Source organism: Ciconia boyciana, chromosome 8, assembly GCF_034638445.1.
Source record: "Ciconia boyciana chromosome 8, ASM3463844v1, whole genome shotgun sequence".
Taxonomy (NCBI): Eukaryota; Metazoa; Chordata; class Aves; order Ciconiiformes; family Ciconiidae; genus Ciconia; species Ciconia boyciana.
The window spans coordinates 51,274,603-51,296,752 of record NC_132941.1 but is presented as its reverse complement, the minus strand read 5'-3'; the positions used below and the strand labels follow the sequence as shown (position 1 = coordinate 51,296,752).

At 41.6% G+C, this 22,150-nt stretch overlaps 1 protein-coding gene across 4 annotated transcripts in view; it reads right to left on the bottom strand.

Annotated features, from left to right (window-relative positions):
• ARMH3 (armadillo like helical domain containing 3) overlaps positions 1-22,150 on the bottom strand; it is a 134,438-nt gene that overhangs the window by 81,880 nt on the left and 30,408 nt on the right. For all 4 annotated transcript variants that reach the window (XM_072871730.1, XM_072871733.1, XM_072871731.1 and 1 more), the window contains exons 15-20: positions 21,173-21,274; positions 17,276-17,334; positions 15,834-15,899; positions 14,623-14,692; positions 13,042-13,102; positions 10,060-10,148 (exon numbers count right to left, since the gene is read on the bottom strand). In XM_072871730.1, the coding sequence (XP_072727831.1) occupies positions 10,060-10,148; positions 13,042-13,102; positions 14,623-14,692; positions 15,834-15,899; positions 17,276-17,334; positions 21,173-21,274 (447 nt within the window). The remainder of the gene's footprint in view (positions 1-10,059; positions 10,149-13,041; positions 13,103-14,622; positions 14,693-15,833; positions 15,900-17,275; positions 17,335-21,172; positions 21,275-22,150) is intronic.

Genomic DNA, 22,150 nt, shown 5'->3' with positions numbered 1-22,150 from the left:
TTCAACCCACAACCACCTTAGGATGATCCCCACCCACATGTCACTACAGGGCAGCTGATAATGACATCTGGGCAATACTTCCTTCCTGCAGAGAAATCCTCTGCCTTCGTCTGCTTCAGCAGCACAGTAACCATCCTGGACCTCTTACAGCAAGCCTGTTCACATATACATACTCTCAGGGCAAGGTCCATACCACTCATAGTAGTACATGGTGAGCCAGACCTGGTAAGGATTAGTGCACTAGACTGGAATTAAGAAGAAACTGGATTAAATTCCTTAGGAACGAGCACTTTGTGTGTCTTCAATTCATCTTTCTGTGCTTCAATTCCTTCAACATAAAACAGCACCGTTCTGTCTGAAACAGCACTGGAAGAATAAATAGAGCAACAAGAACAGTCCTGGCTATACCTGGTCAGAACAAAGACCCACCTATGCTCAGTATTCTCTGCCTAACTGGTCAACATCAAATGCCTGTTGAAAAGTAATAGGCCAAACAATGCCTTCTCATCACAGTCTTCCAGATTCCAAAATTCAGCATGATCCCCTTTCATGAGGGAAACTACAGTAGAGACTGTGGAAATAACAGACTCTCACAACACGACAATACCATAACCACGGACCAGTCCACTCTCCTATGCCAGACTGCAAGTCACAAGGGCTAAGCTAGGATAACCATATATCCCACTGTGCTGTTAGGAGGAGGAGGAGACACCCCGGACCAGAGCACTCACCTGTAATAAATGCTATACCTGAAGAGAAATTCAGAAGTAGGGAAGCAAAAGTCTCAAATATGATCTACTGAGATGACTTAAGTGTTAAGAGGGTGCAGATCTGGCCACATTCAGCATGGGCAGATGCTCAGCAGAACAGTGATCAAAACAAACTCAGCAGGAGATGAATATCTACAGACAGGGTTTGACAGAAAAGAACCAACAGAGGTAGTTTCCAGATAGAGCAGTAGGAATGGGAAGCGTGTCCGAGAAATACATTGCTATTACAAACTAATGCACCAGAACCCCCCGAGGCACAAACTATCCCAGCATCCTTGGACAAGTGAACCTATTACTCAGGGACAGCACATGTAGCTTCCCGTCAATCAGCCGAAGCGCTAGAAAACAAGACTGTTGCACCATTGCTGCAGTCCCGTCTCAGGGGAGCAGGGGAAGCAATAAAAGCTCTGTCAACATCACTATTCGACATGCTTCAGCTCCCTCCCTCTGCTCTGATAAGGAGGGAGCACCCCACTCATAGTTGTAACAATTCACCTGGCTGGACGGCTCCTCTAACTGCTGCCACCGCCGCCTCCCTGCTTGCTGCCACAGGCACTGCCGAATTCCTGCTCCCAGCCACCAAAGCTCTGTGGCAGACAGCAGCTGGCTATTGGCAGGCTCCCCATCACCAGTGTCTCAGCACTCTACAGCTGTTCCCTCTTCTCCCCATGACTCTCAGGGTATAAGCATGAAAGCAGCCTGTATTCTTAATGAGAAACAATGGCTTGCCAGAGGGCTGGAGCACATGCTGGCATAACCCATCGCTTCCAGGATCAGTTGAGTAGGCCACCTCACTTCCAATCCTTTACTTTCCTTATATAGTCCCCATCCCTGGTACTCACTGTTCCCACCTAACCGCAGCCAATGGTGTGAAAATTGCAAGCTTAATGGAAATGCTGATTGCTGATGCCAGAGCAATGCTGCTTGATAGCAATCTAGCAAACAGTAAGAAACAAACAAAATTTTCCAACTTCAGCTAAAGCTGAGATGAACAATATGCTTTTTTCTTAAAAATAAAAAAAGCACACACCCACAAGCTTCATTCCTCTTTAGAGGAAAGGGAAGTATTGAGCTCATTTCTATTCTGTCTGACAGTGCAGGTTTACACTGTTAATTAAATAGTAGTCTTGGGAGTTAAAGTTGCACATTTTTGCATGGGGTTTTAAAACAGAAAAGGAGGAGCATCTGGAGAAAGAGCAGAAACATTGTGTGAGAACATGGAAAGACAGCAAAGTAAGGGATCCAGGAGTGCTGCTTCTTGAAAACAAAAAAGGGACAGAGATAAATCACTGCATTCTGAATGCTGCAACCCCTCTGCACAGACAAAGAAATGGCTGTGAACAGCTCTGGCTGTAACACTTCTGTCATCAATGGAACTGTCTCCCAGGAGAAATTATCACACTATCTCCACTAGTTCACCATGATCTGCAAACTGTTAGGGATTCACCAATTCTCCAGTGTTAGCTAGCTTTATTTACAAAGTAATTTGCAGGACAGAGCAACATATCTGGATGAGACCTGCCAGGCTGAGGCAGGAGGACCAAAAGGTTACTAGACTTTTGTCCACTTAAACTTCTACATTCCCTTTGTGCTCATCTGAGCAAGACTCTGTTGATGAAGAATTCCCATCCTGATCTTACCAGGTGATCAATAACAGCCACAAATCTTGTATTATTCTTTTTCTCTCCATCGGCAACTGGGGCCAAACTCTTTATCGTTAATATTAAAATACATTAAAATAAAGTGAAGGTAACTAGAATTAAGTAATAGAACACTAAGAAGGATTTAAGTAAAAGCAGACGCTTCCTTAAAAATGCCCCATGCAGGGAATTTAGAACATCCTCTTTTACAAGAAAGCCACTGAGTTTTTACATTTCTTACACTATCTTCTTTAGGAGATTTATACCAGTACATTTCACCAAATGGCTGTGTGCTCTTACCACAAAAGTGTTTTAGCTTTGGTTGAAGGAGGTAACATGGAACGGTTAACATGAAATCGGACCACCAGTTGAGAATAGCAGCAGAAGACTGCAAGGAGACTTTTGCAGTCTTCCTTCTGAACTTCACATGTCTGCTGCCTGTGAGTGAGCCTTGTAAGATGGGACTGGGGTTTTCTTTGGGACAACATGGGAGTGCTACCAGAAGTACAAATTAAATAAATCAGTGAATATCAACCCACAACATACATCGCAACTACAAACAAAATTTATTTTATAAAACTATCTTTCAATTTCAATCCTTTCCTAAATTCACTGAAACAGCTAACAGGACTAACAGTTGCACTCCTGTACCCAGCTTGTGCCAACACAGTACCACATGTCCAACCAAGCACCAGCATTCCTATGAGTAAAGAAAACAGGCAACTCTAAGGGCTGCCAACTCCCACTACCTGTTCCATGGCACATAACAGTTACAGCCTTTAGTTTGTGTGAGAAACTATATTCTTTCCAATAGATTTTCAGAACTATTCCACCGCCTCAGAAACTTCACTAGAGTCAACAAGCACAAGTGCTTGTGAACCTGTTGGGCTTCCTACTAAACAGCTGGCCAATACTATCTATTTTCTTTCAATTTTAAAGATAAGGAACAGAGATAAAGCTTGCTGGTCACCTATCTACACGTAAAGGTGAGGTAAGTTGCCATAGACAAGGACATTGCATAAAATGCAAGTTAATCACGATTTTAATACTGATTTACTGAGACACTTAGAAATAAACACTAATTCCAAACCTTCAACTTAATGACCCAGTTCATCAGAATACTAAAGGACCTCGCTGTTTTTTGCAATCCTAGAGCTAAGCATCTCTGCCCTCAGGGTGCTAATATAAGACCTATGAAGTCCTGTCCATGTCCTTCTTGGCACAGAAAGAAGTCATAAGCACAGCTGAAACTGTCAAAACATCATTCTGAGAAGAAAACATCCTTTCCTCTTTCAAGCATACAATACATTAAGAAGCACTGGGGGAAAAAAAAATACCCAGGATACACACCTAAGGTAGACACTAGCTCTCATTCCTCAGTTTCCCACACTGAAGAAGGGTCCCAGGAAGGCATTCAAATAAGACAATAGGAAAAGGATGTTTAGTCCCATCCCTGAGAATTAAAAATTATGAATAGCTCCCTTTCCAGATCATGCAATGATTTCTAACCCAAAGCTTTTATCCGGTAACACCTCCCAGCCTCCCTAACCCTCTAACCCCAGACCTCATCCTACCTAGTCCCTCCTATACTCAGGGCCTCCTGTTCCTCCTAACACACTATTACTTCCATTCATCTTGGGCTCTCCATCCTCCCAGGTCAAAATCCCCTCTGGCTCCAGAGACCTACCCACCCCATCAACTCAGAACTCCCACTCCTGTTGCAGCTGCTCAGCAGCTCACCTTTAACCAGCCTGGACACTGTTCTTGCCTCTTCCTCCCTCAGTTCCTGGTGCTCCCACTGAACCACCACTAGGAAGTGCAGAGGGAGCCCATCCTTCCTACTTCCAGCCTCATTCCTCAGTGAGGTGGCACTCTCTTTAAAAAGCCAGCATCACCTTGTATTCAAACGACCCATGAGATTGCAAATCTCCAGCATGGCATATGGCACACAGCTGGGAGCTCTCAGTCATGTGGAGATTCCAATGTGCAGCTTTGAAAAGTTGGGCCAGCCTCCCACTATCAAAAGGCATGGAGAAATGAGAGGGTAAGCACCAGGTAAAACCTGCATTAGCTAGAGTATGTTGACCTACAAAGGTGTTAAAACTCTAGCATTTGTTCTATAGTTCTCTTTACAGTTTACGAGCAGCGCAGCTAAGTCAGAAAGCATTTCTGCTGGAAGGTATTTGAAAGGTCAAATCTCACATAGTGACTTCTTTTTCTTCCCAAAACAGTAAGTTGAAGTAGAACCCTGTAACAAACAGACCTTCTTTGTACTCACCCTAGATTTCATTTTATGAAAGCATTTTACACTTAACACACAAGCTCCTGTTCCTTCTACCCTATCCTACACATGACCTTTATTAGTGACCTTTGAAGAGGTTGTGTTGAAGAGACCATTCTCTTATGCTTGCAACATCCTTCACAGCTTAAACACATTTCTTTCTTTGTTGCTATATTATAGAATTCTTCATTGCACAGAAATTGCCACAGCAGCCTTATCTATACCATCAGCTGGACCACGACTGCTTCCTCTGAACTCTTAAGACTTCAGAAGCATGCAGAAGATAGTGCTGTTGGATCCTGAACCTTGGTAGCATTTTTTAAAGCCACATAAGACATTCTGCAAGTTTGTAAGAAAGTCAAACTTTAGGTCTTTAATTCTTTTCCCTAAAATCTTTAAGTCATTTGCTAACTAGCCAAGCAGCTCTATAGTCTTTCAAACTCTCATGGCACCTAGTGATCAGGCATTTCACCAGTGAACTAGACTGTCTGGTACACCAGTATATGAATCCTGCCTCCACAAGAGCTGCAAGACGACAAGCTTCCTTTGCCAGGTAGCTGCTGCAGAATGTGACAGTGTCAGCGGGATTAGAGATGAAGGGGAGACGCAGCATCACCTGATTTCCAATCTGTTCAGCAACGCAAATCAGAGGGCTGAAGCAGACCTGATCAACAGCTGGAGAACCAGAAATGCCATACATAACAAATACTATCAGTAATCAATATTTCAGCCACAGAAATAACAAAGCAAAGTACAAGTGACTAAACAATACAACCTTAAACATGCACTGTATACAGACAAGTGTGTCATACATACTGAAAGTGGGGTTTTTCTCCCCCCCAAAATATTGCTTCTTTATTTTAAAGTGTTCCACAGAGGAACCTTCCACCTCTTCAGTATTCACCCAAAAAGATTTTGAAAGCAATATTATCCTCATGTTAGAAATAGAGAAACTGACAAAAAGATCTAAGGAGTCTACAAAAAGGAAAAAAAGTGTATTTTGTCCAGTAGCATTGCAAAAGTCTGCTTTGATAATCCTAAAATAAAAATGGAGAAAAATTAACTTCTTGATAGTGCTACACATTTGGAGCACCTTCATTTTAACGGTGCATTCAGCATCTATCAAATTAACTAAGCTACGAGATAAGAAACTGTAGTCCCTATGTTACAATAATTTGGAAACTGATCTTCAACGCTTACTAATGGCAAAGCTCATTTTTAATCCTACTTTGCATTCAATTGCCCTAATAAATAGCTATTTCACCATTATTCATTATTATATTTAAGATTTTTTATTATCTGCTCTTGCTATTATAAGTCTATATTAGAATTGCTTTTCTGTTTCTTTAAACATGGCTTTTGCTTAAAGCAAACCATAGCAACTGCAAAGAAGTTACCTGCACCCCCTAAGCTCAGAGTGAATTGCTCAAGCATTACTAATTTTGAGGTGGGAGGAGTTGAAGAAATGAGGTCTTTTTATATAAAAAGCTTAAATGACTCATGAAAACTCTCTTGGCATAGCTTAATACATGCTTGACAACAACAACATATATAGCACCTTCCATCACTCAAGTGCTGTACAAACTAGTTAGAGTTCAACAATTAAAACCCAAACCCTGCCTTTATGACCAGCAAAAATCAACCTCATTTTCACGACAAGGAGCAGAACTTAAGAAAAACATTGGGCATAACATACTATTTCTGAGAGCAAGGAACTGATTGTTACTGAGTAAAGTTTCCTTATCAGCTCTATATAGTACCTTACACTCAACATTCAATAAATCAGTGTTTTAAGAAGTATAAGGTACTTGGCATAACAGTCCAGGAGATTTCCAGTTGGCCAAAATGTCTGTAAGGGAACAGGTCAACACAACCACTTACGGTTTCTGACCTTGGCCAAATTTCCAGGCTAGTCACCAGTAATGATACACTGTCACAGAAGAAAAACCTGAAGATTTTCTTCAGCACTTAAAGGGAAGAGCCACATACTAACCACAGATGATTGAACTGAAGCTAATAATCTGCTGAAAAGGTCTATTAAAGAGGAACCAAGATCAACAGGCATCTCTGGATCTGAACATCTGGTCCACCTATCAGTAACTGCACTTGGTAATCATTTTCATAGCCTAATCAATTTACAATTGCTTTTCACTCTCCAGCACTCTTTTTAGGATATTCCAGAATCTAACCCCACTAGTGATCTGATATTTATTTTCACACTACTTTTAGCTAGAGCCAGCTTATATATACTACTTTTGCCACCTACAGATCTTCCTTTCTGTCAGTGCTACTTCCAGCTCTCAAACCCCTGCATCATTCTCTGTCAGCTAAACATTCTTGGTCAACTGGTCACCACAGCTAAAGATTTATACTGTATTGTGTGCCGTGGTCCTGGCCCCTTGACCCAACATGAAAAAATTTATCTAATAGAGAAGCTAAGGCTGGATCATAGCCAAAGACTCAGTAACAATATTGCCTTCCTCAAGCTCAGATGTTGAAAAAGGAAGTCCAACAGAAGTAAGATCATATGTAAGCAATGTGCCACATAGTGGCGTATCCAAGAAACTATGAAGTATTACAGACTGCACAAACAGCCTGATATGTGTCCAGAGAGATGCCAGATACCTGGCTCCACTGCTTTTCTCTGCAATCATTGCAACTCACAATCAAAAAAGGAAATGCAGAAACTTTCTCAAAGTGCTACTGGCCTTCCATACTGAAAGCAAAGCACCCACAATGGAAGAGCATCTATCCATCAGATGACACACAAGTGGCTTTCCTTAATTAGAGACTAGCTAACATTAGAATCGGCAAGTGAACAGAAGGCTCCACACATTGCTACTGCTTCCACCTACAACCTTTATCTCAGTTCCTCTGCACCCTATACCGACCACCTACCCCACAGTATTCCTTTTGTCGTCTTCTCCCACTCAATTTTCTGCCTGAAACAACTCTCCTCCTTTTACGTGCCAGGTAGAATTCTCTCCCTTTCTTTCAATACTTCCTTACACCAATTCCCTCCAGCTTCTTTGTTCCACTCAGCCCTGTTGGGGGCCTTCCATTGCTATTATCCACACTGCGCAACAGGGGCATTACTTCAGTCATCACACAACTTGTCATTCAAAAAGACAAGTGTGGGCTTGAAGACCTTCTCTAAAGCATGCCTGATGGGGCAACCTGAGATCTCAGACTTTACAGTGAATAGCTGCTCCCTTTCAGCTGTTCATCCAGCAGTGATAACTAATTCTTCGATCCAAAATAAAAGCCCGAAGGGGAATATGCTCACATAAAGGACAGAAATGAATTCAGAAGTCTCTGTGCTCTGGTTTGGAATCGTCTGTCAGATCAAGACCAGAAAAATAGCCATTCTTTCACATCAAAGGCAGCAGCATTCTGATTAATCAAAGAGCAGCCTTGACAGGGATGAGTTAATTATGAAATATATGTCAAGATAGGGCTGGCAATTAGCATTTAGTCTGCCACATATAGCACTCGAAGTACACACCTGGAGCAGCCCTTGCATGTACCATTCAACCCAGGGTCTCTCCAGCCTGTATTAATCACCTAGCAGCTACTGAAGAACCTCTCTGTTCACTTCAACATCCTATAAGAAAAAATTTGAAACTTTCTTGTAATTTACTCCTGCATGAGAGGATCTCCCTAAACACGCAGAAATCTATAGCAAGCATGGAGCTCTTCAGCAACATGTGCAGACATTCCAGGTCTTTTACAGAAACCTGACCAGTCTGAGTTCTTTTTACTTTACTGCTTTGCTTTCGAAGCATGTGCAGTACTTAACACTTCTGAGGCACTTTATGTTTCCAAAGTACTATACAAACACCAGCTAATTAGAGACAGCTAACAAGAATATCCCAAGATACTGAATCTAAGTGTGTAGCAAGGATTTTTATTTTTTCCTCCTAAAATAGGGAAAGTTAGGAATTGAAAGATGCCTACGAGTGCGCACTCTGAACTGTGGAACAGTACCTTCAAGCAGAAGGCATTATATTTGAGACTTCCATACAGCCAGTATGTAGAAAAGACCCAGCTCAGCCTGGCCAAATAGGAATGGATCCAGTTCACTAGTAACTGCTGCAAAGATACCACACGCGCTGTCAGATGCAATTTCTATTCACAATAGACATCCACATTGTACACGCTCTTCTCCTGAAACAGCAATACACTGCAGCCATGCCTCTAGGGGCTCTGTTCTGAAGAAAACAACTGAAAAGAAATCACTAATCCCTTAATTAGGGGCACCCACTTCACCTTCTACAGGAATAATTTAGAAAGTCTGAATGGGCCACATGTCACACAAGGCGAAAATTTAATAACTGAAAGTGACTCAGGTTGTTGGTTCATTTCTCTGTACCTACACTCAGCTGTGCAAAGCTACTGAAGGGAAGTACTCAGTGTTAATTGAGAACAGCTTCAACAAACCACTCATCACTGCCTTTTTCAAAAGTCATCCTCTCTCAAATTTCTGATAGGAGTTGCATTACACCAGCCAAGTTGCTGATCCTAGGTCTCAAGCACAGCTCCAGGAATACACGATTAGGGCCATGTTCCCTTGAATTTTCATAAACCTCTTGTTTAAGCCACAAGAGCTAGGGGATTAACTGTACCTTCCTAGCTGAGCTACTTCACTGCTTGCAAGATAAGAATGGAAGCACACACCATATCTACGAAAGAAGCCTGTTAGGTCTCATCATCCGTTCTGCTACCCCCTTCCTCAGACCTCCCACACAATGATGGCATCGTAAAACAGTCCTACAAAGCTACGTCCACTAGATTATGAGAAACAAGTCAAACCCCATAATACTTATCTATCTCAGGATACCAGTGGCATGAACCAGACTATCTGCCATCAATGCAAAGGTCAGAGTTAAAAACCTCTCTTCCCTCCCACTGACATTTCTAGGTTGCTCTCTTCAGAAGGAGCTGTGCACACCATTCTATGTGTATCCAGCTCTTACAGTGAAAAGTAAGGTCCACCTCCCTTTACCCAAGAGCCTACCTTTTTTCTACTCACAAATATCTGAGAGAGAAACACTACTGCATAAAACATTATTCCATTTCTCCAGTCAGGTGAAGAGGGACTCAGGTAATGAAACAGAAAAATGAAGACACTTGGATACCATGGTGATCATGGCCAGACAAGAAAGTAAATTAGCTACCATTATGATAACGACCTGGCTTTCCAAAAGAGGTAATTTGCATGTAGCAACTAAGAAGCAAAATAAAGATGCTTTGACAGAATTGCTGCTTGCTATTTAACCCTGTAGCAATGGCACAAGCAGTCACGGCCACCAAACAGCCACCCACTCTGGGCTTTTCATATTTGACTGTCTCTGCAGATGCAAAGTACCTGACCAGAGCTCCCTCCAGGTGTAATGAAGCCTCACTCTGCATTTCTTCTGGTAGCACAACAGCTTGTGCACAATCTGAATGCACCGTCTGGAAAAGAGAGGGCAAAGGATTAATTACATTGCCTTTCCCAGCAATTCTACATCGAACCTGAAAACGTCTCTGAAATCAGCAGCAGGGAAATAGACAATCTCAAAGCCTATCAGAGGAGGATGGGGCTCATGGTTTTGGGCTCCTAAAGGGAAGCAACACCCACAAGAAAGAATCAGACAAGGCAAGAGAAAGGGGCCTGTATGCCAGTTTTAGCTCAACATGATTGGACGCACTACAGATGCATGTTTTTGTTTGTATTTAATTAATACTTTCCACTCTTTGCTGCCCTTACCTGAGGACCTCATAAGCTCTACAAAAGGAGTTACTTAACTTGCAGGCTCCATATGTATGAGATACTGCACTCAGATTTTGTAACATCTGGACACAATGGAGCTTTTCAGTTTCTTTGGCCCAAATGATGAGGCTAAAGGAAATGACAGAGTCAAACAAACTGCAGGGTTTTTAGTTTGACTGAGGCATGCAGTTTAATTATATAAATATAAAAAAAAAGAAAGATTTCTGTCAAATTTTCCAGTCTCTCTAAACAAATAATTTAAGTATGAGCTTTGGAATGATCAAGCAATACACCTACAAGCTCTGAAATCCCCCAACATACAGCTAGTATACTTGTGAAGTCTCCAAATCCTGCAGGTCTCTATAGCATCTAGAGTTCATACAAACTCTTAGGTGCACAAATATTCTTCACAAATAACATCAGAACTAAACATACAATATAATGAGTAAATTCTCTAGCACTAGCTATCATTAAGGACAAGACAGAAAATATATACAAATTTGAATTTGTTAGACCAAGCTATTTTTAGTTATTGGCATTTAGAAAAAACAGAAGGAATACTTCAAAAAGGAAAAATTCCTTTTTCCCCAAATCCTTATTTCTCAAAACCACTTTATCTCATTAATATCAACATCCCTCTGAAAAGACACTACTGAAAGACACTATCAGACAAACACAGAGAAATCAAATTTAAAAAATCTGCATGGAAGTTATTCAAAACAAGGCTTTAAAAACTCTTAAGATATAATATGCAGAAGGTATACATTATTCTTTTCAGAGCCTTAGATGATCCCAAAAATACCATGATAGGGTAAGAACTGAAACTAACTTTAGACTAATAAAGGTAAAACCATTTATAATAGCTGAGCATCACATTAAGTGCTGTATTTCAAATTGGATTCTCCTAAATTCAACCAAGAAAAGGAAGCTAACCAGCTAGGATACAGACAGCTGTCTTCAGATCAGGAACAGCAATCTCTCTGGGGAGTGACCTGCTATTTCTGATGTTACTGGTACCAGACAATGCCCAGTACCTTTCCACCTACGTATTTGCTTGGCTGTAAGACTAAAATTGGCCTCTACAAAAAAACTGTTTAAGGCACTGACCAGAGAGAATCTGGCAATGGCTAAAACATTTCTTTATAATTACAACAGCTGTTAATGCAAAATACTCTGCAGACATATCTCAGCATTGAAACCTTGTGGTTGTATACAGTAGCATACAGCTTTCTGGGTGAAATCAAGGCATGGAAGAAAAGGGATGAGGAGGGGCATAACAATCCTAGTACCCCTGCCTAAAGAGCCAGAGCACCAGCTACCAGCCTACAGACTCCCAAACCACACTGCTTTAGTTATGAAACTGCTTTAGCTATGAAGTTATCCGTCCTGGTGGCGTGTCTTTGTTTTTTAGCTTTGTGCTGAGGATGCATAACACACGTAATGGACAAAAAACACCCTTGGTCAAAGCAACCAGGATTTCTCTTTTAAAAATTAATATGCCCTCCCTCGAGCAGCTTCATATTGTCACCTTTTAAATGTATTGCAGACACGTATGACACTATTTGTGCATTCGGAACACCCACTTTTTCTGCAGTAACTGTGTCTGCTACAGGATGGTTTCAGACAGTAGCGTACTGAAAGGACTGCACAAACATGCCAAAATGAATGGATACAAATGTCCACTGATGGTTGCTACTACTCATTATTTTTACTTTCATGGGGTTTCTAGATGTGACCTCATTTTTGAGCCCAAGCATTTCACACCTTTCTTGTGAAATTCCAATGCACTACACCCAACTACAACTAATTCTGTAATTGTCATTAAAAAAACATTTCTCACAAACTCATAATTGAACTGTACAACCCTTACAAAGGCACTGTAGTTGCAGGGTTATTTGGGCAAAACCAGAATATGCTGAAAAGTTACCTTAAGGGAAAACAGCCTATGTATCTTTATCTTTTCTACAGAATATAGTGCTGTTCAAGCCTTGGGGAAATTCAGTACTGTACAAACAGTCAGAGCAAAGCCAACGATTTGCCTAAATCCTATTTCTGCCCGCCAGGCTAAAGCAGAACAAAGCATTCTAGGGGCCTCCTGGGACACAGGAGTGCTCATGTGTAGCCCTGTCCTCTTCTCTCCTTTTCCCCATTGCTAAATTTTACCCCTTGCTGCCGTGCAGGCTATTTCAGGCTTAAACCTCTCTCCCACACTGCCTTCCAGGCTTCACGTCAGTCGCCCTTGGTTTTTCAAAACTGTCTTTTCAGTTTCTAGACCAAGATTCGGTTTCTGGAATTAGGGATTCTTGCAATGACTGTGTATTATGAAACTTCTTTCAGATTGAAAAGCTCTTTGTATTTGATCAAGTAGATGAGGAAATCGGTCTGAAAGGTGGAAATTCATTTCGCTTTCAATTTTCTGGCATACAGAGCATTTTAGAAATAGAAAAAGTTGCTGGAAGAACTGCCATGAAAAGCCATCCTGCTCCCCACCAGCCACAAAGTGTTATTTCAGCTGGAAGATTGCTCTATGACTAGAATTCCACCCAAATTCAAACTTCAAATGAAATCACATTGAGTCACCCCACAGACACTTACACATAGAGATCCATAGGAAATTCTTTCATCATGTGTGTTACAATGAACTCCACCATCAAATCTGACAGAAAAGAAAATGATAATGTAAGTATTGAGCTAGCTACGGTTAACTTCTAGTAGACAACAATGAGGAAGTCGAACTACCCCACCTATCTACCTCTACCTGCTTAGATGAGAGAAATCCACCCCCCTTTTTTTTGTTTTAAAAAGAATTAGACATCCTCTGGAATTAAAAAAAACCTACTGGAAACTGAGGGCACATAATGTAATTAGCTTTGAGGCACTGCTTCCCTATATGCTTTCCCCCACTATTAGTCAAATAAAGAATACACCACAAATTCTGATGCTTAGAATTGCTCTCATATTTCAAGCCTTGTCACCAATGGAAAATTCCATTGAGAAGCACATTTCAGAAAATCATTCTTACCAGAAACAATGCACAAACGCACAACCTAGATGTTTAGAGAGAAGACATTGTAGCAAACACCTATTTTTCCCTAAAATAAATTCTGAAGCAAGTAAACCTAGTCTGATCTCAACACAGACTAAGCTTCTGCTTAAGGCTCATTCGGGGGGGGGGGGGGGGAATACGGCAGAGGGGAAGAATGCCTCTTTAACATTTAAGGTCTCCCAGTGTGAGGATAAGAGGCAAAGAGTACAGAAATACAGTTGAAAGAGGTAAGTTACTATGGTTCAGCTAATAAACACTAAGTGAATGTGTGTGTGTTCTCTGCCCAATACAACTTCAGCATAAAATGTTTAACCCATGCCAGTGGTAACAATTGTGAGATGTAACCTCCTAGGGTACTAATAGCCCAGCAATATGACTCAATAGTGACTAAAAACAGTCTAGGGAAAGAATACATGAAAACTGGTAAGTCTAGAAATATTCTTCACACAGCTGTTGTGTCTTGGCTTCAACAATCACCTCTTTGAAAATGCTGGAGTCTGAGACTGCTTCCATATCATCAGGCTTAAAAGTAATTCAGGGATCCAGGCTACACCCATTTCTGCACCCATTTATGCTTTTGGCCCCCACAGCATGAGTGTCAGAATCTAGTCATATGCTATGTGAAAAGCTTTTAACTGAGCCTCCATATCCACATACAAAACCAACCCTAGCTACTGACATTCCTATTGGTTTTTTTTCTCAGAAAAAGCTAAATGCCCAGTAAACACCTTCCCCCAACAAACATATCCTTTCTGTAGGTTTGCCCTCATTATATCATCTAGAAAGCACTTGTGACCAACTGTTACTACACTTACCTAAAACTCTGAATTTATTTATCAACTGCTCTCCCTATTTTTACTTATTCAGGTAAAGAGCAACAACAGGCTTCTGCAAACCTTAATGTAAATGTATACAGGATTTATTGCTACAGAGCAGCAATCTTGGATTTAATTTCTCTGTGAGGCAGCCAGGTACAGAGATGGACAGTCCATTGGTGGAAATATCTTTAGTATGTAACTGCCCTCCTTTTGAGTCCATCCACCCCTCCCCTTAATCCACAAATCTAGTATTTCTATTGCAGAACAAAGGACGCTTCGGGAACCACAAGCACACACGTACTCAATACTCACCAAGCACTGCACACACCAGCGGGCGACAGGGCAGGTTCTTGTCTGCTGCTTTCTTCCGATGTCTCATTGGCTTCAAACACACAAAGATGAAAAGAAGTCAGTGGAAGCCTGAAGTGACATTCTGTGTCTGCCTGTATTTTTCATGCAAATGGTACCATCAGCACAGGCTTCCCCTTGTCTTTTTCTCCAACTGCTCTCTCACCTATATTAATCCTAAAGGTCATGGCTGGAGCAAAATTGTGCCTGCTTTTCAGCGTGCTGACCGCTGGGGTTTTGTTTCTCTAGCTGTGTAACTGGAGGGCAACGTTATATCACAGGGTGGGGGCCAGGAGGAAGGAAGGGAAAAAAAAAAAAAAAAAAAACAGAAAAAAGAAAAAGATGGGGGGGGAAATCACACAGCAATTCCTCCCCCTTGGTTAACATACTGATTTGCTCCTGACCCAGAAGTCTGATCCGCATTCTTAACAGGATGTGCAGTATTAAATGGCTTTGGTCTTTATTGTAACAGACCAGAAAGGCAAATTGAATGGCAAGTTTGTTGTTAAGTGGGAATGACTAGCATCCTTGCAGTATGCTCACTATAAAGTAAAATGTTTGTTTCTCTCCTGGACTAGTAACACTTTCAAGTGCTGCTTCACTGTCAGATGAGGTGGAACTTGCCAGTACCACAAAGACAGAGCGCATCCAGTTAGGATGACCATTCAAGTTACTTGTAACTACAGAGCTTCATGAGCCAGGTAAGGACACTTCCTCCACAGATACCTATAGGAAAAAGCTCTGGAAAAAATACTTTCCTCCTTGAAGGTGAGTCACCCCACCCAGGATGAAGCATAAGCCAAATTAGACCACTCAGTGCAACTCCAGCTGGCTATTAATATATCACATGAGGGCTAATGCTTGCTGAAGATTAAGGCAGAACATTCTCTCTGCCACTGATTTCCTCAGAGACCTCATAATACACAGCTCCTTCCCAGGTACACAGGCCTCTGAATTGACCGACAGGGCAACCAGCTCTTTGTACTTTGAAAGAGTGAGACATTCTGAGAGCGATTTCAAAATAATTCCCCAGCTATTGCATTTCTCACAGTATTTCCACATGCCTTAGCAATCTAGGTTAGATGTCTGTGGCACAGTTTTCAACATATAGGGACTCAAGTCCTCTGTGTTCTCAGCCCAAAGAGAAAACAGACCATCTGGAGGAAAAGACTCACCATCCTGTGTAGGTTTACTCGAAAATTCATGTTGTCATCATGGAGAAAAGCGTTAGCATACTGATCCTATTGAAAAGCGCAAGAAAAGGGAAGAGATATGAATAGCCAACCAAGTGCCCGACACCTTCCACTTGCCTCTCAAATCACATGCGTTTCAGTGTCAAACTCCCAACATATAGCTATAAGGTTAGAAAGCCACCTGTCACCTCCTCTTGTCCCCACCCATGTCTCCAGTCACACAAAAGTAAACCCCTCCTGATCCCAATTCCACTTTAGTTAAGTCTGCACTACTGCTTGTTTTGGTAGCAATGTATTTTCCATTCTCCTCCTTTGCTCATTCAAACTCTGGACTGCACACACCACAGTGTGAAGATTTTAACAAGTGCTGTATAACGCATGTGGTGGTTCACCAGCACGCAAGTTCCTGTGACTGTGTGGACAAAGGTTTATGTTGGCGTTTGGATGGACCCATCATGCCAGAAGTTACTGCAGTACTAGCAGGCAGGTTTATCAGCTGTCCCACCCCTCAGGAAAAGCTCATTCCAAGACCAGCTCTAAATCAAAGTGATTCCTCCAGATAATGCATAGCCAGGTTGGGAGAAATATATTCTCCCTTTAATACCAGAACCAAAACATGCCTTTGCTATACAGAAACAGAATTTCTTATCTTGTATTACCTATGCATCCACCTGAAGAACTCAAGTGCCAAAAACTTTTAATTATAAATATTTGAAATGCAGATGATTAGCTTTCAGACTGCACCCTGAAGAAACATTACATCAGAATCCTTACACTGGCTACCAACATCGCTACTTTTTATTCTTTGTTAAGAATGAAAGGTCTTTACTTGCAAGCAAGCAAAATGCAAATGCCACATAAACTCCATCACCATTCAGGACATCAGTCAAGCCATTAGAACATGCTTCCCATGAGACAGGACCACGTTCAGCCAGGACTGCTGGCATAGCTCTGTGATACTGCTTTCTCACCCTACTACCAGATTTGCTACTTATCTTGCTTGTAGGGACCTACAACCATGCATCTTTCTTTCAGACTCGTATCCTTCTTAGGCAGAAGGGATATGGCATTGCCCATGTTTACCATGAACAGCACAGAGCTGAAAGCCATTGGCACATTAGTCATCTAAAAGCCACACCACAAGGTCACTCAACAGCTAAGAGAGAAAAGGCTTCGGTTCACTCTTTTCTCTCTTCATCCCTGGGAGTTGGCTAACCCAAACAGGATGATCCAATTTTCAAGATTCAAGTCAATTTTAACAGTACTGCATCAGGTTTGTTAGCAAAATGTTAAGTGCCTGAGGTCCTTACTACTCAGTACCACAGCGGATCTTCAGCTCCTGGTCAACAGGAGGCAGGGGCTGTGCATGCAGATAGAGGCCTGTAACACACCATCTGCTAAACAGTGCCACGCAAGAAACCTACCTCTGCTATGCATGTCAGGATAATCAGACACAGCTTGCCACTGTGTAGCCGGTGCTCATCTGTAAAGAAGAAAAAACAAGTCCTGCATGAGCCACACAAGCCTAGCAGTACTAAAGAGTGAGACAGCTGTCGCAGCAAGAGAAAAGCCCAGCCTTGGAGATTCTTCACACTCGTACTTCCTCCATGATAGCTAATAGTCTAACTACTCCCATTAAGCACTCACCCTCCAGCCTGATCACTAAATCCCACCAATTTTTCACTGGTCTGCACCAGCAGCAAAGTTTCTGATTTGAACCTCCAACAGCACTATAACTATCAGTGGGGCTTCTGTCTCATTCAGTTTTACTTCCACAGATATTCTAAATACTGGGGTTAGTCCCTGTCTTTCTGTCACAGCAGAGATGCACTTTTCCCTCTCTTAGACAAGACGGAAAGAAAAAGATCACCTTTGCTGCAGGTTATGAAACAAGCAGCAAAGCTTTGGTAGAGGCATGGCACTGCGTAGCAGAATGACTCCCAACATTATGCTCAAAGTCCTGAGTTTTAACCCCAATAGTGAGAGACATGACCTAGTTTGCTCTGTGCAAAATCATGAAAGAAGGAAGTCTGCAAAGACTTAGCATTTTAAGCTGAAGGAGTTCCACCCTGATCATGTTCCACAACTTGTTATTTATCTTACAACTTCAAGCAGCTTTTGCCCTGAATGACAATTGGAGGGCTGAAAGACCTCCAAATAGAGAGGGACTAAGGCAGAAAAATGCAAATTTTTTTGGATTATTTAAAACACTTCTCTCTCAATTTTAACCTTGAAATACCAAAAAAAACAAGATACATACAGTCATAGAGTAACTTAGGATGGAAGAAACCTCTGGTCCAATGCTTGCTCAGAGCAAGGCCAGCTAAGATCAGGTTGTTGAAGGCATTGTCCAACCAAGCTCATTTAAAAATCTTTGTGCTAAAACCCAAACCATTAACACCACACACCCCCACAACCACAAAAACAAACAAAAAACAAGTACACCAACATATCTATAACTAAATTCTGAGGAAGCTTAAAACTGCAGAGTCCCGAGACCGCCAACAGCTTCTCTAAAGCATAAGACTACTAAACATGCCATCCCAGACATCTGCCTTAGAGTCAGAGTTGGAGGAGAGGGAAATCTGAAACAGTCAGACCACTTCCATATAAATCAGAAGACAGCATCAGCTAAACTGCTTGCATCTTTGCAGGTCACTTACTTTGGTAAGGTACAAATACTTTGCTAGGTAGTGTGCATACGGTAATCTATAAACATAGAAAGAATGGGCTTAGCTAGCTGTTCTGTCTAGTCTGATGCCTCTTTTGTTTTCTTTTCTATGCTGCTGAGGGACAGATATTTACTAACAAGATGTGCCCTGAAGTGTGCCGATTTCACCTTACTGCACTAAGTAAGATGAAGACGAATTTTGGAATGGGAGAGTTAGAAATCTCTCCTATGTCTCCTTACCTCAGCTAAAATGTTTAAGTGAAAAGTTTTCTACTCTAGCAAAGCAGGAGAAATGGCCTCAAAGAGCTCTGATACACTGGAGCCTTGTTATTTTCCTATTGTAAGGCGTCCCTATATATTTTTGTAGGTGCTGCTACCACTTCTCTCTCTGGGGATTGTGCTGTAAAGGCTCCTGTTTCACACCAAGTACTCTGCCTTCAGCCAGTGTGTTGTGGCCACCATGCCATTTTCAGCAGTTATGGGGCAGCTATGCAGGCAGTTACTCGCACAGACACTTCGTACATTCACAGCATCCTTCATTAAAGGAACAAAGCAGACCACTTCCTATGGGGAGGTATAGCAGTTATGAACCCTATTTTACAGATAGGAAAAAATGACGCAGAGTTTTTATTTCTCCCAAGGCAGCTGCCTCTGACTGACACAAGAGAGAAAACAAGAGGAGGATCTAGCAAACATAATCTATTAAATTATGCTCTCTGGGACAGGACCAAAACAACCGTCTAGTCCTGGATGTGGAACAAACCAGCCTCCCCTCTAAGTGTTCCCACCTGTCTCAAGACACATGGAGTAAATTAAAGTTATTCATTCTTCTTCTCTTGTTGCTATATTGGTGTCACATGCTTGGTCTTACACAAGAAGAAAAAGGGCCCCATCGATCATCAAAATATAAGGACAGGAATATACCCATTAGAATTAATGAACACTGGTTTGGAAGGCACACTTTTTTTTAAACGATCCATTCAGTGGAGCTCATTGCCACATACTGCCATGGCAGCAAGGAGATTAAGTCTATAAGCCACACAAATTTCAAATGTTATACAAGCTAGAACCAAAGTAAAGAAACATCAACTCCTGCCTCATACCAGAATAAACTCATCTCTCACTGGCTTGTTTAGTAAGGAAACCCCTCTATCAGATTTCACTCCATCTGAAACTAATCCAGTTTGGCAGTTCCTGAGGCCCTATGCAGACTTTCTATATTACAGTTACTAATAAGTGCAGAAGTTAAATTGAAAAACACAAAATTGTTCCACCAGAGACTTGCATCAGTAAGAGAGACCCTGAGAAAAGCAAATGAGAATGATGAGAGAGCTGGTAAGCCCTCTTCATGTGTGCAATCTATAAGAAATGACTGAGCAAAGATTGAGGTGGTTTAGCTTAAAGACAAAAGCAAGAGGAAACATGAAAGCAGACTTCAAATATGTAAGGGCTGTCACAAAGAAGAAAGAAATAATCCGTTCTCAGTATCTATCTTGGAGAAGACAACAAGTAATTAATTTAAATCATAGCAAAGAATTTAGGATGCACATGAAGCTTTGTCACAATAAGGGTAGTTAAATACTGGAATGGATAGTCTAAAAATGATGCTCCACTATCAAAGTGTCTTCATCCAACCTGTTAGCAACATCTCTGAGAAAAGATACAGGTAAACCTGGTTCTGTCTTGGTTTGGAGGGGTGCGCTAGATATTTTCATGAAGTCCCTTTTGGTCCTAATTTCAGTTATTCACTTTCTCCTCAACTAGCTTGCATACCGAACAAGAACAAGATAGCCAGGTACAATCTCACTGCAAGCTAGTAGGTACAAGGAAACTCTCCTGCCTGCTCTCTTATTCAGTGCCAAGCATTCATGAAATTCAATAATCGATGTATCATAGCTCTGCATCTATCTTCCTATTTTTGTTCAGTTGTTAAATCTAACTTAACAGCAAAAGTCGGTAATAGGCTGAAATACGGTACAAAGATCACTTGTTATGTTCACACTATGGTCCTGCCCATACAACCCCTGGGCAAAACAGCACCCTTGGGTACCTTGAGCAGGAGATGAAGCAATACTTCAACTCCAGCAAGCTGAAATTAACCCCCACAAAACTATCAGGAGAAACAAAAAGCACAATATGGAAATATATCTTCTCAAGCAATTTACTGCCAGTACAGTGTAAGTTACTGCTGTCCTCTTTATAATTAGAGCTGCCTGTTTAACCAGCAAGTACCAAAGGACAAAGGAAATATTTCCTCCTAATGCTGGCTTTGCCTCTGGTGTCAGCTCCTAAATGTTCTTAAAGATACAGTTCTCTGGTACATGACTTCCCCTCTCTGACAGACAGTTGGGAATCAGATATGCTCACACCTCCTGCATAGGGACAGGCTTGGTTATTAGTTACTATTATTATTATTACATTCTTTTCATATTTGACTTCCCTCCTGACAGCATTAGGTCTCTCCTAGTCTCATAACTCTTATCTCGCAATAAGAAAACATTTAATTCTCTCAAAAGGTGGAATCTTCAGTCCTCTAAAGGGACTCCAGTTAACTTCTATTTCTGGAGTCACTAGACATGTTCTTATGCCCTCCTGACTTCAAGAAGCACTGCTTGCTGCATCCACAGCTGCATCAATAGAATGTATTTACCTTTTGTGTCCTGCATCACAATCGAGCTGTACTTCAAGAAGGTTATCAGCAGGTTGCTAGTTTGCACATCAGCATCCAAAGGCAGCTCTGCAGAGCTTATAACTGGAACAAAGCAGATAAGACACATTTACCCTCCACAAATACAAGAGATAACTATACAGAGAACCAAGTCACAGACTCACAGATCTGGGATAGGATCAGCTTATTTGCAGGGTCACCTGACCTCCTCCTCCTTCATGACCACCCAGCAAAGATTTTGTTTTGAAGACTGGTACCACTCCCTCAGAGAACATTTTTCCTGCTCTAAGTATAGATTGTGGTACCCAGCAAAGCGATATCCTTCCCTGTCCTGCCCCCCCACCCCAAGTGAGATCAGCCTGCTGTTTTAGCACTCATCAACATTCCCAGCCTAGGGAGCTCAAGGTATTCTCACCAATACCCAATTCTTACAACCAACACAGCTAACGTTCACACCGTTCTCAGTTTGGAACGAAACATGCCCAGCAAAGACCCTTCTCGGTTTCAGGAATTTTGGAATTTCAGTTCCAAAAGGTCCACGTCAATTCCATTCTTCCCTCCCAACAACAGCCTGTCTTGCAGAAGCAACACACAAGACAGTAATGTAACAATTACTGCATGACCAAAATGGTAGAAAAGAGAGGTAGAAAGAGCAGCTTTATAAAAATCAAGAAGCAGAAGCAATCATAGCTTGTGCTAGAGAAATCACAACACAGCAGGGAGCAGAAATGTACTTTCCATACCTGCAGCAGAACAGCAGTTCATTGGCATTTCTCTAGTATACACTCCTTGTTACCACCAGCTGTACTTTTGACACCTTAACACTGGACATCATCTGCCTTAGACTTTACAAGAAGCTATCTCAATTACTCAGCTAATTGCACAATGTGCCTCCTGCTCACTCCCCATGTACCATCTGAAGTACTGAGTTTATGAGCTGTCAAACCTCTATCATGTGAC